The sequence below is a fragment of the Rhodamnia argentea genome, chromosome 3, assembly GCF_020921035.1.
Source record: "Rhodamnia argentea isolate NSW1041297 chromosome 3, ASM2092103v1, whole genome shotgun sequence".
In the NCBI taxonomy this organism is placed as follows: domain Eukaryota; kingdom Viridiplantae; phylum Streptophyta; class Magnoliopsida; order Myrtales; family Myrtaceae; genus Rhodamnia; species Rhodamnia argentea.
The window spans coordinates 31,037,074-31,051,089 of record NC_063152.1 but is presented as its reverse complement, the minus strand read 5'-3'; the positions used below and the strand labels follow the sequence as shown (position 1 = coordinate 31,051,089).

Here is a 14,016-nt window from a genome sequence, read left to right as displayed (position 1 = left end):
TCACTCGACAGAAAAGAATGGTATGAAAAGGCTGAGCATCATACTACCTTTCTCTCACTTGATAGATGGCTATGGTCTTATATGGTACAGTATAATATGAGATGATGGAAAGCAATGAGATGGATGGTAGAGGGCTGCTTGCGCCCCAAAGCAATGATTCACTTGTTCCCTTGTCCATAGGGACCTTGTGGCATACTACCGAAATGACTCATACGTACAATCGACTTTGATGGAATGAAAAAGACATAGGATGTAACCAGAGTCCTGCATATCTCTCTACTGATGCAACAGCGGAACAACATATTGCTTTCATGGGAAAGAGAAAAAGAACAGTTGATCGATCATTATTGAAAGTTACCAACCGCAGAAAAGGCAGAGTATAGCACACATGAAACAACAGAAGCTTCAAGATCAACAAACTGCAGCCTCCCTATGGTTCACCACCAAGCTCCACCCGTAAGTTGTCATACGGATATACTTTCGGTGCCTGGAGATAGAGGATAAAAGTTAGTGGGTTACGAAGATGACAATCCTAAACTCACCAGCAGAATGGAAGAGAGACAAGTATCTGATCTTTGAAAAAAATTGAAAGTTACCAACAATGTACAAGCAGAGGGTTTATTTAGGAACCCAATGTAATTACTAAGCTCAACATTGAGACCAATAACGAACGGGAAATCCAAAATACCACTATTTGGGTTCGATCTCCTACTTACTACCAAACGTAGATTAAAAAAATAGGCAGGACAAATAATCTCAATGGGGTCATCATGAACAAATAAAACTCGCAGACTCTGAAACCACATTGGCATCCTATTCCATCCTCTCTGACTCCAATAAAGATTAATCATAACAAAGATCCCAAGTTAAACGGTTTTCCAATTGAACAGGACAGCTATAAACAAACTGTCAAAGGTACTTCCATGACTATCCGCATACGTGTACAAACGTAAGTCCCTATGCATCACATGTTACATGAGAAGCTTCCAAGTGAAAGACGCACCAACTTTTGAATCTCCACAATCCAAAGAGAAATAAAGGATCACGGCTACATCAATGTTCAGTGGACAACAAGAAGAGTCAGAAGTCTAGCTAATTAGAGTGAGCACAGACAACAAATTTTCACCAATTAAGATCAACATGAACACTACTTTCAAACCAAACTTAAACCCAAGTCATTGGACTTACAAATGGTATCTTCGATGCCTTATCATTCCACACAGCCAAAAGCCCCAAAGACGCGAAGAAACTCAAACCTCCACAAAGCCAAGCCAATGCTTCATACTGTAAACCACAATTTACTGTTGAAGCTATGCCACAAAGTCCATCAATGAATCAATCCATAGAAACAAAACAAAAAAAAACCCAACCTTTCCGACAGTGTCCGCGATGCGATCAATGCAGGGCTCGGGGAATGCGGTCCCGTTGTCCCACATGAGCTCGTCGTTCACAGGCACCTAAAACAGCAAATCAACAATCGGAAATGATTTAGGAAAATGCCGGGAATGATCGCATCTACTGCATTTCACTCGCGGTGTCTCCAAGATACCGATACGAGAACGAAGATGGTGGATTAGGGTTTCTATTAGCGAGAATGAAATCGCTTACAGGCTTGTCGGGGACGATGTGCTTGCCGACGGGGAGGCCCATGCCGGAACGGAGGCGGAGAGAGGAAGAGACGGAGCGGGCGACGACGCCGTTGCCGCCCATGATCCTCGAAGCCACGTGGCTCAGTCTCGCAGCCATTTTCTCGCACTTTCTCTCACTTTCTCGGGGTGCCAAGCAGGTTTCTTCTGTGTCTGCACTTGTCTACAGACTGTTTTCTGAACTAGACTGGTTTCGGGAACGTAATGGGCCAAAATTCGGACCATTGGCGTTGGACCCGGCCCAATACACAATAAACAAAATTACTAATTTGTCCTCCATTTCAGCGCACCAAAAAATGGATAAAATCTCAGTGGAAATTATGTAAAGATGAGTTTCTCCATTAGATTCTCGACCTCAATATCTTGTTTTAATTGGAAGAATCTAATATTTTTCATGTTTAATCTGCTTGGAAATCATCCGGACAGTTCTAAAACATGCAATCTTAGGGCGCGCGTGGTAACACTTCTACTTCAGAAATCAATATATATCCAGAAGTTGATTTTTTTACTTTTGCTATAGAAGTTGATTTCTAATCGGAGAAATTTATTTGTTAACAGTTAGAATTTTCTAATTATGGAATATTATTAACATAAAATATTCTGCGAATAATTATTATCGACGACCGAAAGATTTTTACTTCATTTTTAATTTTTTAAATCTTCTTTAAAAAATATTTTTCATTATTAAAAAATTTATTGACTTTTTAAAAATAAAAAAATTAAATTTTTACTCCAGCGGCTGAAGACAGAGACTCTACAATAGGCGGTTGGTGACGAAAGGGCGGTGGACTGCGACGAGCGGTGGTGTTTGGCGAAGGTTGGCAGCGAGCGGTGGAGACCGTAAAAGGTTGGCAATGGGCGGCGACGGCGAAGGTGTGGTTGGGAGAGAGAGGTTCTAAAAATGAAAAAAAAAAAAAAAAAAGCTGAAATGAAAGAGATCTTGATGTTGAGATATTTCTATCTCTAAAAATGAAGTAACTTTTTTTAACTTCAGAAGTAGAAATGTAATGTTATGTAACTAAACAAATTTCTACTTCAGAAGCACTTCTAGAACAGAAATTCATTTCTAAAAGTGTTACCATGCGGGCTTTGGGCTTTCTCGCGGTTCAAACTATGGACCTAATTTTGAATGGCCGAGTCAGATAAGGCGGAAATCGCAAAAAATGATGAAACATTATTTAGCCAAAAACAAAGTTGCAATTAGACTATATTAGAAGAGATCAAAGCTCTTTTACATTCTTTTCATTGGTAGTAATACTGGGGAGGGGCTTAATTGCGACATAGGAGAATCATCAAGGTTTCTTTTGCAATCATCCAAAATTTAGGGACTAAATCTCAGAAAGAAACACAATCCGGGCGTTCAAAGTTGCCAACGTAGAGAAACAAAAGGGAAGGGCTTCTTTCATTATCTTCCTCAAATGCCCAAATCCAGCTGACCCTGCACCTCCAAGATGGCCCTCGCCGACCCCCTCAGCCGCTCCGCCTCCTCGTCGGTCATGTGCACATTGGTCACGCCCATGACGCCGCCGCGGCCGAGCTGGGCCGGCAAGCTCAGGAACACGTCGCCCCCCTCGATGCCGAAGAACCCCCTGGCCAGCACCGAGACCGGGTGGATCCTACGCTGGTCCCGGAGCAGGGTCCGCGCCAAGCTCGCGACCGAGTACCCGATCGCCCACGAGGTGTAGCCCTTGAGGCTGATGACTTCGTAGGCGCAGTCCACGACCTCCTTGTGGATTTTCTCGAGGGTCTCCTTCTCGTACGCGATCTGCTGTTTCTCCAGGAAGCTCAGGATCGGGACTCCGCCGACGCTTATGCTCGACCACAAGGCGACCGAGCTGTCGCCGTGTTCGCCCACGATGTAGGCCTAAAAACCAAAGATTGAAGATCGGGAGCGAAGGGTTTGCTCCAAATTCAATGCATATAACAATTCTTGAAATGCCAAAGCAAACCGTTATTAGGAATATCACATCATATCATGCGATCGCAAGCAATCATTAATTAAAATAAATATTATGAATACGAGATTGGTGTCCGAAGATTTACTGCGTTGATGCCGGTTAGTTTTGGAAGAGTATAAGAGGGGAAACCGTTTCGTTTCAAGACTTGGGTCTTACCCAACCTCACTTGAAAACGAATTAACTTAGTAAAGAAATGAACAAACTTTTATTAAATATTGGTAATTTATAACACAATTTATGAATAATTAGAAAAAAAAATCATAAAAAACCTAGATCCTGCTCACCGTGACACAATTACCTCAAACTTCCTTTTTATTACGCGAAAAACCTCAAACTTGTAATCGCGTGACACATTTATCTTTAACTTAGATCTCCCAAACTTGTTTCTGTAATATAAAAACCCTCAAAAAACTGATTTAGGAAAAACATGTCTCGCAGTACAAATTTCGGGTTTTCCACATCAAAAATAAAGATTTAGTATAAATTTGTCATACGTGTAATCATGTGACACATTTACCTCCAACTTATACAAGATGTGACACATTTGTCCCAAACTCACCCTTAAAAATTAATTTGGGATAAACGTGTCGCAAAAATAGAAGTTCGGAATTTTCCGTGTCACAATTAAAAAAAACTTGAAGTAAATATGTCATACGGGTATAAGTTTTGGATTTTTTACGTCACATAAATGTGTCAAAGCATGCATAGTTTAGGATTTTTGCCCCAATTTTTTTTAGATCAAATGGAATAAACAACTCCCATTACTTTAATGTTACGTGAATGCGGATACTTACTTAAATGTAAAAAAGATTAACTCGCAGTTTATTTAAAACATAGATCATTTATATTTTATAAGTACATGTTTTGCCTTTGGAACAGACTTATTCAAAAAAGTTACCGATATTTATATCTGACAAGCTTAGGAAACTTAAAATTATTGCATTTCTCTGCCACAGATTAATCTCAATTTTTCATAAAGTACGACACTACTCTACAAAATTATAAAGCATTCCCATTATAGAAATCTCTTGTTTTGTTTTTTTTAACCTTTCGGCAGATCTCTTATCAATAGATGAACAATTTAAAAGTATGGAAATAATATATCAGCTTAAAATGCAAGCTAAGTAACTACTTAAATTAAAAGTAATGACCACTGGACCGTACGAAGTCCAGTAAAGCAGAGCAGATAAAGCAAAAGGCGAACTAGAGAATAAAGACATGGACGTCCGGTACCTGCACGTCCTGCGCGTTGACGTCGAGGTGATCGGCGATCAGGAACCTGAACCTGGACGAGTCCAGATTCGTGCCCGCCCCGACGACCCGGTTCGACGGGAACCCGGACAGCTTCCAGGCCACGTACGTCAGCACGTCCACCGGGTTAGACACGATCAGCAGCATCGAATCCGGCGCGTGCCTCGCGAGCGCCGGCACGATGATCCGGAACAGGGCCACGTTCCTCTGGAGCAGGTTCAGCCTGGACTCCCCGGCGATCTGCCTCGCCCCGGCGGTGACGATGCAGAGGTCGGACCCGGCGGCGACGGAGTAGTCGACGGAGGCCGAGATCTTGGTGCGGGGGAGGAAGGCGGCGGCGTGCTGGAGGTCGAGCATCTCGCCGCGGAGCTTGTCGGGCTTGGCGTCGATGAGGGCGAGCTCGTCGGCGAGGTCCTGGGTGAGGATGGTCTGGGCGATGGCCATGCCGACGTTGCCGACCCCGACGACGGCGATCTTGGTGTGGCGCTTGGTGGGAGACGGCGGCGCGGTGTTCTGGATCGGCTTGAAGAAGGCTTGGGTCAGGTCCAAGCCGCCGGGGCCGAGGGAGGAAGCCGACGGAGCTTTGTGCATCTTCTTAGTGCGACTGTGCGCTGAACTCGATGGGTCAAAGACAGAGAGAGAGAGAGGGGATCGACGACGGAGGAAGAAGAATGAGGGTTGAAAGCGCGGAACAGAGAGTCTCGTCGGCAGAGTTGGTGGGCAGTTTGATTTTTGAAGTTCAGCTAAAGAATGGCCAGCCGGTCAAAACCCTTTTTATTAGCCAAAAAAAAAAACATAAAAAGGGAGACTAATTTACCCAAGAAATGAATGGGAAAACGTCCAATTTCAACTCTCGTTTTCTAAATTCATCATTACGATTTACTTCCTCGATCGGCCCCACGGGCCCCACCTATTAATTCTCTTGCCGACGTGTTAACAATCAACTCCGTCAAATCAGATATCAATCAAGCTCTACCAAATCAGAAATCAGATTTTCCTCCTCCACATCAATCATCAAATTAGATATTATTCTCCTCGTAAAATACTATAAATACACGAGGTTGTATCAATAAAAAAACAGGAAGAATGAAATTTTTTTTTACTCATTCCTATTTCTTCTTTTCTTCTTATCGATTCCTTCTTTCTCTTAGCATCATGGCTCTGAATAATTCTGACACGATGGTCACACAAAATGCAAAATGATAATAATGGAAGTTTTGCTCGTCTTTCTCATTTGTTCTCGGCTACGGATAATAGAACTGATGAAACGCAAAGATGACACATAAACAATCAAGTATTTACAAATCCAAACGAGCTATCTCCCGTTCGAGTCATGTTTTGTAGGTGTCAAAAATGGTCACTTGTCATAAGAAGTCTAAAGTACGTGTTTTTTCCATATAGTTTGCTACAAATATTATTCAAGTTCCAAAATATTATTAGAAAAAATCTACGCGTAAATCCACGTGTCAACGTTTGAATACATACTGCGAAAGTCTCAAAATTGATTTTTTTTTTTTTAAGTTAAAGTATGCGAACCGTGAGATTTATATAAGGGAAAAATCCAAAAAAGGGCCCGAAGTCCTCTTGTTTTCTCAAATAAGGGCCTCAAATGATCTCTGTTTCAAATAAGGGCCTGAAGTATTCTCATTTTCTCAAATAAGGGTCCGAAGTGAATATTATTTCAAATAAGGGCCTGAAGTGATCATAAAATTTCAAAAAAGGACCCGATTTTAAGAGCATTTTCATCTTTTTATTTATTTGATTTATTTGATTTATTTTTATTTTTTTATCTGTTTTACACCCTTTTTTTTTTCCTTCACTCTCTCTCTCTCTCTTTTTCCCTTCACTCTCTCTCTCTTTCCTGATGCGACCAGGCCCTCCCCTACTCTTTCTTTTCTTTCTATTCCTTCGTCTTCATCTTCTCCTTCTCCTTCCTTCATTTGCTCACGGCCACCCCTCCATCTGTAGATGCCAGCCACCGTCCACCTCAACCCACCTACAATACAGCGCGCTCGACCGTCTGGTCCTAAGCCTCTCGCCGCCACCGCCACCGTTTCGAGCCCCCGCACCCGAGGCCGAGAGACCCACGAACCCACGAGCTCGGTGAGGTCCGACCCCTATCTCCTTCTCTGCTCACCGCCACCCACTCAACCACCGACTCCACCTCGCGCCACCGGCCATCCGTTCAATCGCCGGCCCGCCTTCCCCTCGCCACCGGATCCGAGCCCGAGAAGCTCGGATCTGCACCCGACCTAGTACCTTGAGCCGTCGCGCCACCGGAGGACCCCGCGGCTACCCTCTACGAGACTCGACACCACCCTCGGCCTTCGTATTCGCGACCCACCGCCGCTCCGAGGCCATGCTGTTGCTTAGATGACCCCTGCCCGGTCCCGGGCGACGACCCGTGGCCCCTGATCCGGGCGGGGGCCGCCGATCCCACACGGATCCGGGAGAGGGCCCGACCCTCTCTCGGTGACCCACGCTTTTGGCTAGTGACGCCGGCTTTCACCGCCGTCGCCGACCCCCCATAAGCGATGTGCCGGCGGCCACACAGGCGGGAGTGGCGGCCCTCCCACCTGTGCGGCTTTTTTTCCTTTTTTTTTTAAAAATTATAAATAAAAAAAGGGAAAAAAAGGAGGAAAATGAACAAAAAAATTAAAATGTGAAATTACGAAAGTGCCCTTCGGGCCGGACCCATTTTTGAAATACTGTGGCCACTTCGGGCCCTTAATTGAAACACATCATGTCACTTTGGACCCTTATTTGCAACAGAGTTCACTTGGGGCCCTAATTTGAAAAAAAAAGAGGACTTCAGGCCCTTTTTTGGATTTTTCCCTTTATATAAATAAAAACTAAAAATTAAAAGCTAATCTCGATCGGTTTGGGTCCTTTTAAGAATTAGATTAGGTCCTTCAAGAATACAGTATTTCCTGAAAGACCCCTCCGTTAAAACAAAAAAAACAAAAAACAGTCCAGCAGAAGGGGAAGATCTCGGGAAACCGAAAAACGATGGAGGCATGGGACGAGCTCCAGCGAGTCCAATCCCGAATACTCGAGCGCATTTCCAACCTCGAGCTCTCTCTCCTCTCCAGGACCTTCTCTTCCTCCTCCTTCGCCGTCTCCTTGCCTCCCGTCGCGACCGGCGACGCCGTCTCGGCCCTCTCCGGACGGCTCTTGTCGTCGCTCGGCGCCGCGGCTCCGGATTCCGTCTCCGGCACCGAAGCCCGCCTATCGGCGATTCTCAGGAGCAATGGCGTCACGGACTTCGCCTTCAAAAGAGTTCCGGGGGATTATTACGAGCGGTCGTACGAGGAGAGGCAGAGGATCCTCGGCGCGCGCTCAATTGATCATCTGTGCAAAAGCATCGTCATGGCGAGTGATGTTTTTATGTGTTGTGGATGCTCTTCGTGTTGCTTGAGCTCGTTGGAAGTCAGCACTAGGTTGCTTGTGATTTTCATTGCATAGACGAGTGGAGTAGAGTATGCGTAGGGGATACTCGGTTCGTTTTAGCATTCTGCTGTTGATTTTTTCGGCTTTTTGGCCTCTAATTGAGTCCTTGGACGACGATTATTGTCGTTAATTTTGATTTGGAAGGTAGAAAGTTTAAGATGGATGGTGTTAATAGATAAGAAAACTGAGATGACTTTGATTTATGATTAGTAATGCAGACATTTCAGAAAACTTTGTAAGGTGGAGATGACTACGAGGTAGTTAGAGGAGGTGCCGGAGTTGATAATGAATGGCTGAAGAAAGCAATTGCAACCATGGTCTTTGTTTTGTTGAATTCTTAGTTAGATTATTTGTTTCCTGGTTCTCCATTGGCAGTCAATTAACATGCTACTGCATAACTTTGCCAGAATAAGTAGTTTGTGTATAAGCTGCGACGATGAGCATGGATTTGCAAAGAGAGGGAAAACCATACCTATAGATTTCATCTCCGTCCTTTTCCAGAAGTAATATCAGACATGATGGTACGGTTTAAGACACCCTATGGATGATATTATAGCGCTAAGGTCCTCAGGAGAAGAATTATGGCGTTTGAGAATTGAGGATGAGGAAGGTTAACATGCAGGGCCTTGGTCCCAGACATTCATGTAAGCAACCTGCATGTGTGTACAAATGCTAATACTCTCAATGGGTAATTGGATCTATGTGTCTATATAGATCATCTGCTCATGGATTTACGAAAATGTTGGTTTCCGCAAGTATAATCAAACTGAATGTAAATGTAAGACTCAATATCCCCCAGAAAAACAGTTAACGGCTCAAATAAGAAGCAAATAGAAGGGAAAAGGACATTGTCGTAGAAACATTAACTAGTTGTGGTTCTTTTCTTTACACGAAATAATGGGCTACTTATTCTTGTCTATTTTTGCAGGGGATGTAAATGAACGCAAAAGTGTATAGTCTCTACGTATTTAATCTGGATCATTTCTATGCCTTATAAAGTGGTTTGTAGCTTTAGGTTCTGTCTATTGAGCGGAAAATGAGTGTTTGGAAAATATTTTCTAAAAAAACCGCTTATACCGCTTACAAAAATGAATAAACGAAAAATATTTTCACTGTCTACTTAAATGTGTAGACACAAATTGTTATCGGTAATGGTGATATTTTTTATTAGCTAATTATTGCAAGCAATACATATGATCGTTTTTAGGAAAAAAATTTCTAAATCACTTATTTTCCACAAAACGTGTTTAGACATGTAATGTGGCTGATATCTTTCAGGGATAGGGCAAATCTCCAGCCTTTCCGGAAATTTGCTCCCAATAGCTAATTCATGGACTGTTGAGTAATCTTTTTGCAGCATGTATGTGGTTTTCTGCTATTCAGTGATAAAGATTATGTCTTGCATAGTTGAAGGGCATGGGGATACACATAATGTGTCCGAATAACTTTCCCCATAATTCATCACAAGTAGTTATTCCATACATTGGTTGTGCATTGCTGGTTAAAAAAAAAAAAATCAGAATTATCTTGCATATGAAATTTTGCCTGCACAAGATCTGATGATTATCTTGCATGTGAAGTTCATGCCTTGCAATTGTTGATGGTTGGAAAAATTCTTATAATTTATTTTCCAAATGGGCTCATTATCGTTTCTGAACATGAAAATATTATGAAAAGGAATGATAAGCTTGAGTCAAACTCAATTTTGGAGCTAATGTTGCCTCCTTGACTTCAGGTGAATACTCAAGCTCCATCTACTGTCATTGATTGCAATGATCGAAACAATTCAAAGTATTATCTTGTAGTTGTTCAGGTATCGTTTTCTAGATCAGTTTGTATCCTGCTGAAGTACTAGCCACACTAACACTTTTACCTTGTATCTTGCAGTATACTGCTCGGCTTAACGCCGAAGCTCTAAAAAACTATCTTTATGCACTCAACGATAGCAAGGTACCAAAAAAGAAATTCAATTGTAAGTTACTCTCCATTCACCATACTTCTTTAATTTCAAAGGTTACAGTTTAAACTGGATGTATGTGGAAATGTGGGCTCATCTTTTAAGGCTGGACTTAATGGGGCAACAGTCGACTGGCTAATGCTATGGGGTGAAACAAGGTGACAAAAAAGCTTGTTATTCTCTGTGAACTCAACATACTGTTGGAGTCTCTAGTTTAATATCTTTATTTCAAGTGCAAGTTGATTCAAGTATGAATATCTAGTGGCTGCAATCCATTCTTGTTTGCAAAGAAGGCAAGCCCATAATGTAAACGGAAAATTGGTATTATTGCCTTTGGGTTTTTCAATTTTTGGAACCAATTGGTGAAGTTTTGATTTTGATACCCTCATGTAACCAATCTGTCCTATCTACGTAGTTAATAGCTTTAATAAATGACGGCACGCGGGGAGGTACTTCTTTCAGTTTTGCCCTGAAATTAGGTCTTTTTATGTGAGATGACAGTTCTTGAAAGCTGCTCCCTCTGCTAATGGTGTTCCTTTTTCCACAACTAGCTTGCCAGTTGATGACAGGAGTAGCTGGTTTTGAGCCTTCGGATTCCTCCGTACTTTTTTTTTTTTTTTATGGTTTTAGGTAATCTGTGCTTTAACACAGACCTCCTTCTTAGACTTATCTTCAGAAGCGAGACGGTGTCATCAAAGCATGACAGTGCATAACTAATATCAGCATGGATAGCAATGAATTATTCTATGTTTTTTTTAATCTATACATTAGTAAGGGATTATTTCATCTTTAGGAGCTGCTCGACTTTGAAAATCATGCAACTTTGCCTTCTCAGCATAAAGTTTCAAGTTGGACAATGTCTTTTCTGTAGTAGGTTTGTCTGTATTTGAGACAAATTTGATGCCTTTTAAGTTTTCATGTCTTCGGAATTCTAACCCTTTGTTTGGAAAGATTTTGAAGTTTTCATGCCTACTCGTATTAATTCTTTCCCCCTATTTCCAATAGAGGGAAACGATTTACAATCAGCTGGTTCAGCAGTTTCTGCTGCGAAAGAAATGTTTCGGGATTATTTCTTAAGAAGATAAGTATTGAGTGTATACTTGGACCGAATCCTTGTTAATTAATTAAGAGTTAGCTAATTTTAACGACATAACATGATTCGAGCGATACAATAGGAACTTTTCAACAAGATACCATTCTTTAATCTAAGCTGAACTTTTTTAACTAGTATTTGGATGCTCAACTGATTTCTCTTGTTATATTTATCACATTCTGATAATGGTTGTAGGCAGGGGGTTGGGGATTGCTGTGTTTGTTAGGATAGTATGAAAAAAGTATCCATAATGTCTGTGACTAGTCTGATTAATTGGATTGGAAGGCTTGTTGCTATTTATGAGATTCAGATGGGTCTTCCTCAAATAAGAAAATTTGTGTCTTTTCAAAGAGCGATTCCTCATTTCTACAACGATAACTTGGAACAGTTTGTTACTATTGACGAGATTGCCCGTCTTCTTGGAGAGTGATTTCCCACTTCCTCCATGTTGACATATCTTTTCAGGGTTGCATCAATGTCGAGTAATTTAGGGACATTTAGGCATGAGTACACATGTATCTGCTGGGGTGAGTGATGACAGGTGGAACTATGACTGCTAGATTCACAATCAATAACTTGACATATTGTCCATGGGACATATTTTAGGTTGCTGCAGGCCTGTGACAGCACATAAACATGGCGGTTGTGCTGCTCAGGCATATCCATGACTGGCCATATGTGAGAACCATCATGTGATTATGCACTAGGTCAGGTACTTTTAAAGGGTACGGTGGAAATAAGGGGTCTATTCTCATTTGAGACAGGGATTAGCTTTGTGCTATGAACATTTCGAGATATGGAACTGGTGAAAAAATAAAATTCTTCTTCTGGTCTTGAAAGTTAAATCTCTTCTTTCATGCTTTTAATACTTGGCATGTACTTCTTTTGACCTTGGTAGTTGTGAATGGAATGTTTTATTGACTGCCTCTGCTTTTAGTGAGGCTCGCCCCCGAGGAGACATCCCTGATGTTGACTGGATTTGAGCACAACGCAGTGACATGTATTGGCATGAAGACTGAGATTCCGGTATAGAACACCATATCTGTGGCTATACTGATTGAATTTTTTTTTTTTTTGGGCGTATGAATGAATATTCAATGTATTCTCTTTCTGTTACTTGCTTCAAGTTTGTTTGTGCAACCTTGGTTGTCTCATCAGGCCAGGTTGTTCTCAACTTCTACCCATGTTCATAACACGAAATAAGATGTTGTTTTGGCTGTAACAAGTATTTATTTCTGTTTCATGGCACATGGACATTACATGACATACTTGTTGCATTTGGTGTCACTCTATTGACCTGGGCTGCTTTATAAGCTGCAACATGTGGGTCCTTGAGGTTTGATGGTCTATGAGAAAGTGCTTTCTTTCTAGCTCGTTATTAGGGTGTCTGGCCTATAAACGAGTCCCGACTCTTTTGGTTATCTTTGAAGAGAGGAAGTTTGAATTCTTTCTCAATGGCTTTCGTCCTGCTCCTGCAAATGTCTGTGCCATCTGTTTAGGTGGTCCATTATCGTAAACATCTCGAGGGCCATAAGTTATTACTTATAAATGAAGTTAATGACCATTAACCCTCGTATCTCCTAATGTCTTTGTGGTCCAGACCATGTATAGAGATGTCTTACGTTTCTTAACATCTAAGGAACAAGTGGATACAATCCAAGAAATTACTATCTTCATTCATACATTTTCCCCCTTTTTTTTTGTTCTGGTATTTTTCAGATATATGATTTTAAGTTTAGTGTTATATAAATATTCAAATTTAACAAATGATAGCAGCTGCCTATTTTTGGCAATAGTGACCCTCTTTCATGGTACTTTCGCTATTCTTATATAAAATATGCTCCTTGAGAGCATTTATATACATATTTAATTGCAAAGTGACATTCTTATATGAAAAATATGTTACTTCAGGTGATCCTGGACGAAGCCATTGTGAAGCTTAATCCCGATTACTTCTGGCTAGGAGGTGGGGAGGTAGATCTGAAGCTTGGAATACGGACTTCTCAATTCATCGATTGCGTCAAACCCTTCATCGTCAGCTGCAGTACGGGAATACTCCAAAGGAAGCTCTATCGTACTTGTCGGAGAAAAAGTCCGATGAGGCTGCTGATCTGAGATGGCAAGAGGGTTGGTCGAAATTTGCTTTCCTGCGATATTCAGGTCGGGGTGGTGATATTTTCAACACCTCCCTTATTTACCATCAACAATTTTGTTGACTAGTTCAGAGAAAGGCAGTAGCTTCAGCTATGTTGGTCCCTTAGGACCACCTGGACAGATTTATTATTCTTCTAGACTGTTGGCATGATTCGTACTAAGAAAATCGGAGAAAGTAAGAGCAGTTTTTACGAGAAACGCAGGACCGGTGGGGTGGTAATTCTTTCTGACTAGTCTCTTGCATCCTTAATCACTGTGTCCATTCCAACTTGGTCTGTGGACAAGGGACATGCCTATGTACTATGCCAAATCTTGTCTCACTGTGGTCATTGGCTTCACGGAAAATGTCCATGTTAGTTCTATGCACTCGCCATCATCCTTTGGATTTGATCCTTTGACGATAACTTTTTGTCTGATTTGATCCTCGACGGAGAAGGGAAATCCTCCTTTTAACCTTTTAGTAACAGAAGTGAAGCAACTTGTTTCGTGAAAAAGGATTGGCCAGTG

The 14,016-nt window shown here is 41.7% G+C and overlaps 3 protein-coding genes across 4 annotated transcripts; 1 reads left to right on the top strand and 2 right to left on the bottom strand.

Moving 5' to 3' along the window:
- Positions 1-193: 193 nt before the first annotated feature.
- LOC115746536 (NADH dehydrogenase [ubiquinone] 1 beta subcomplex subunit 8, mitochondrial) lies at positions 194-1,815 on the bottom strand. The gene is made up of 4 exons (XM_030682338.2): positions 1,609-1,815; positions 1,371-1,457; positions 1,189-1,284; positions 194-487 (listed from the first exon to the last, which is right to left on the bottom strand). Exons 1-4 carry the CDS (start codon positions 1,744-1,746, stop codon positions 431-433), a joined length of 378 nt encoding a protein of 125 aa, XP_030538198.1. The 5' UTR covers positions 1,747-1,815; the 3' UTR covers positions 194-430.
- Positions 1,816-2,844: 1,029 nt separating this feature from the next.
- Positions 2,845-5,583, bottom strand: LOC115746540 (L-lactate dehydrogenase A-like). Of its 2 annotated transcripts, XM_048276561.1 has the most exons (3): positions 5,565-5,583; positions 4,838-5,527; positions 2,845-3,510 (listed from the first exon to the last, which is right to left on the bottom strand). In XM_048276561.1, the coding sequence occupies exons 2-3, from the start codon at positions 5,444-5,446 to the stop codon at positions 3,061-3,063; spliced, it is 1,059 nt and encodes a 352-aa protein (XP_048132518.1). In that variant the 5' UTR covers positions 5,447-5,527; positions 5,565-5,583; the 3' UTR covers positions 2,845-3,060. The 2 variants fall into 2 exon arrangements, with proteins under 2 accessions (XP_048132518.1, XP_030538204.1); XM_030682344.2 differs by lacking the exon at positions 5,565-5,583 and having other exon boundaries at positions 4,838-5,556.
- A 2,247-nt stretch (positions 5,584-7,830) lies between these two features.
- On the top strand, positions 7,831-13,899 carry LOC115746541. The gene is made up of 5 exons (XM_030682345.2): positions 7,831-8,227; positions 10,041-10,118; positions 10,193-10,277; positions 12,293-12,381; positions 13,267-13,899. Exons 1-5 carry the CDS (start codon positions 7,865-7,867, stop codon positions 13,468-13,470), a joined length of 819 nt encoding a protein of 272 aa, XP_030538205.1. The 5' UTR covers positions 7,831-7,864; the 3' UTR covers positions 13,471-13,899.
- Positions 13,900-14,016: the final 117 nt, after the last annotated feature.

Coding starts and splice junctions, on each gene's coding strand:
- LOC115746536 (XM_030682338.2), bottom strand. CDS start 1,746: ATGGCTGCGAGACTGAGCCACGTGGCTTCGAGGATCATGGGCGGCAAC. Junction 1,458..1,608: donor ACATCGTCCCCGACAAGCCT/GTAAGCGATTTC, acceptor TTGCTGTTTTAG/GTGCCTGTGAACGACGAGCT. Junction 1,285..1,370: donor TCGCGGACACTGTCGGAAAG/GTTGGGTTTTTT, acceptor TGTGGTTTACAG/TATGAAGCATTGGCTTGGCT.
- LOC115746540 (XM_048276561.1), bottom strand. CDS start 5,446: ATGCACAAAGCTCCGTCGGCTTCCTCCCTCGGCCCCGGCGGCTTGGAC. Junction 3,511..4,837: donor TCAACGCGCAGGACGTGCAG/GTACCGGACGTC, acceptor TTTGGTTTTTAG/GCCTACATCGTGGGCGAACA.
- LOC115746541 (XM_030682345.2), top strand. CDS start 7,865: ATGGAGGCATGGGACGAGCTCCAGCGAGTCCAATCCCGAATACTCGAG. Junction 8,228..10,040: donor TGTGCAAAAGCATCGTCATG/GCGAGTGATGTT, acceptor CCTTGACTTCAG/GTGAATACTCAAGCTCCATC. Junction 10,119..10,192: donor ATTATCTTGTAGTTGTTCAG/GTATCGTTTTCT, acceptor TGTATCTTGCAG/TATACTGCTCGGCTTAACGC.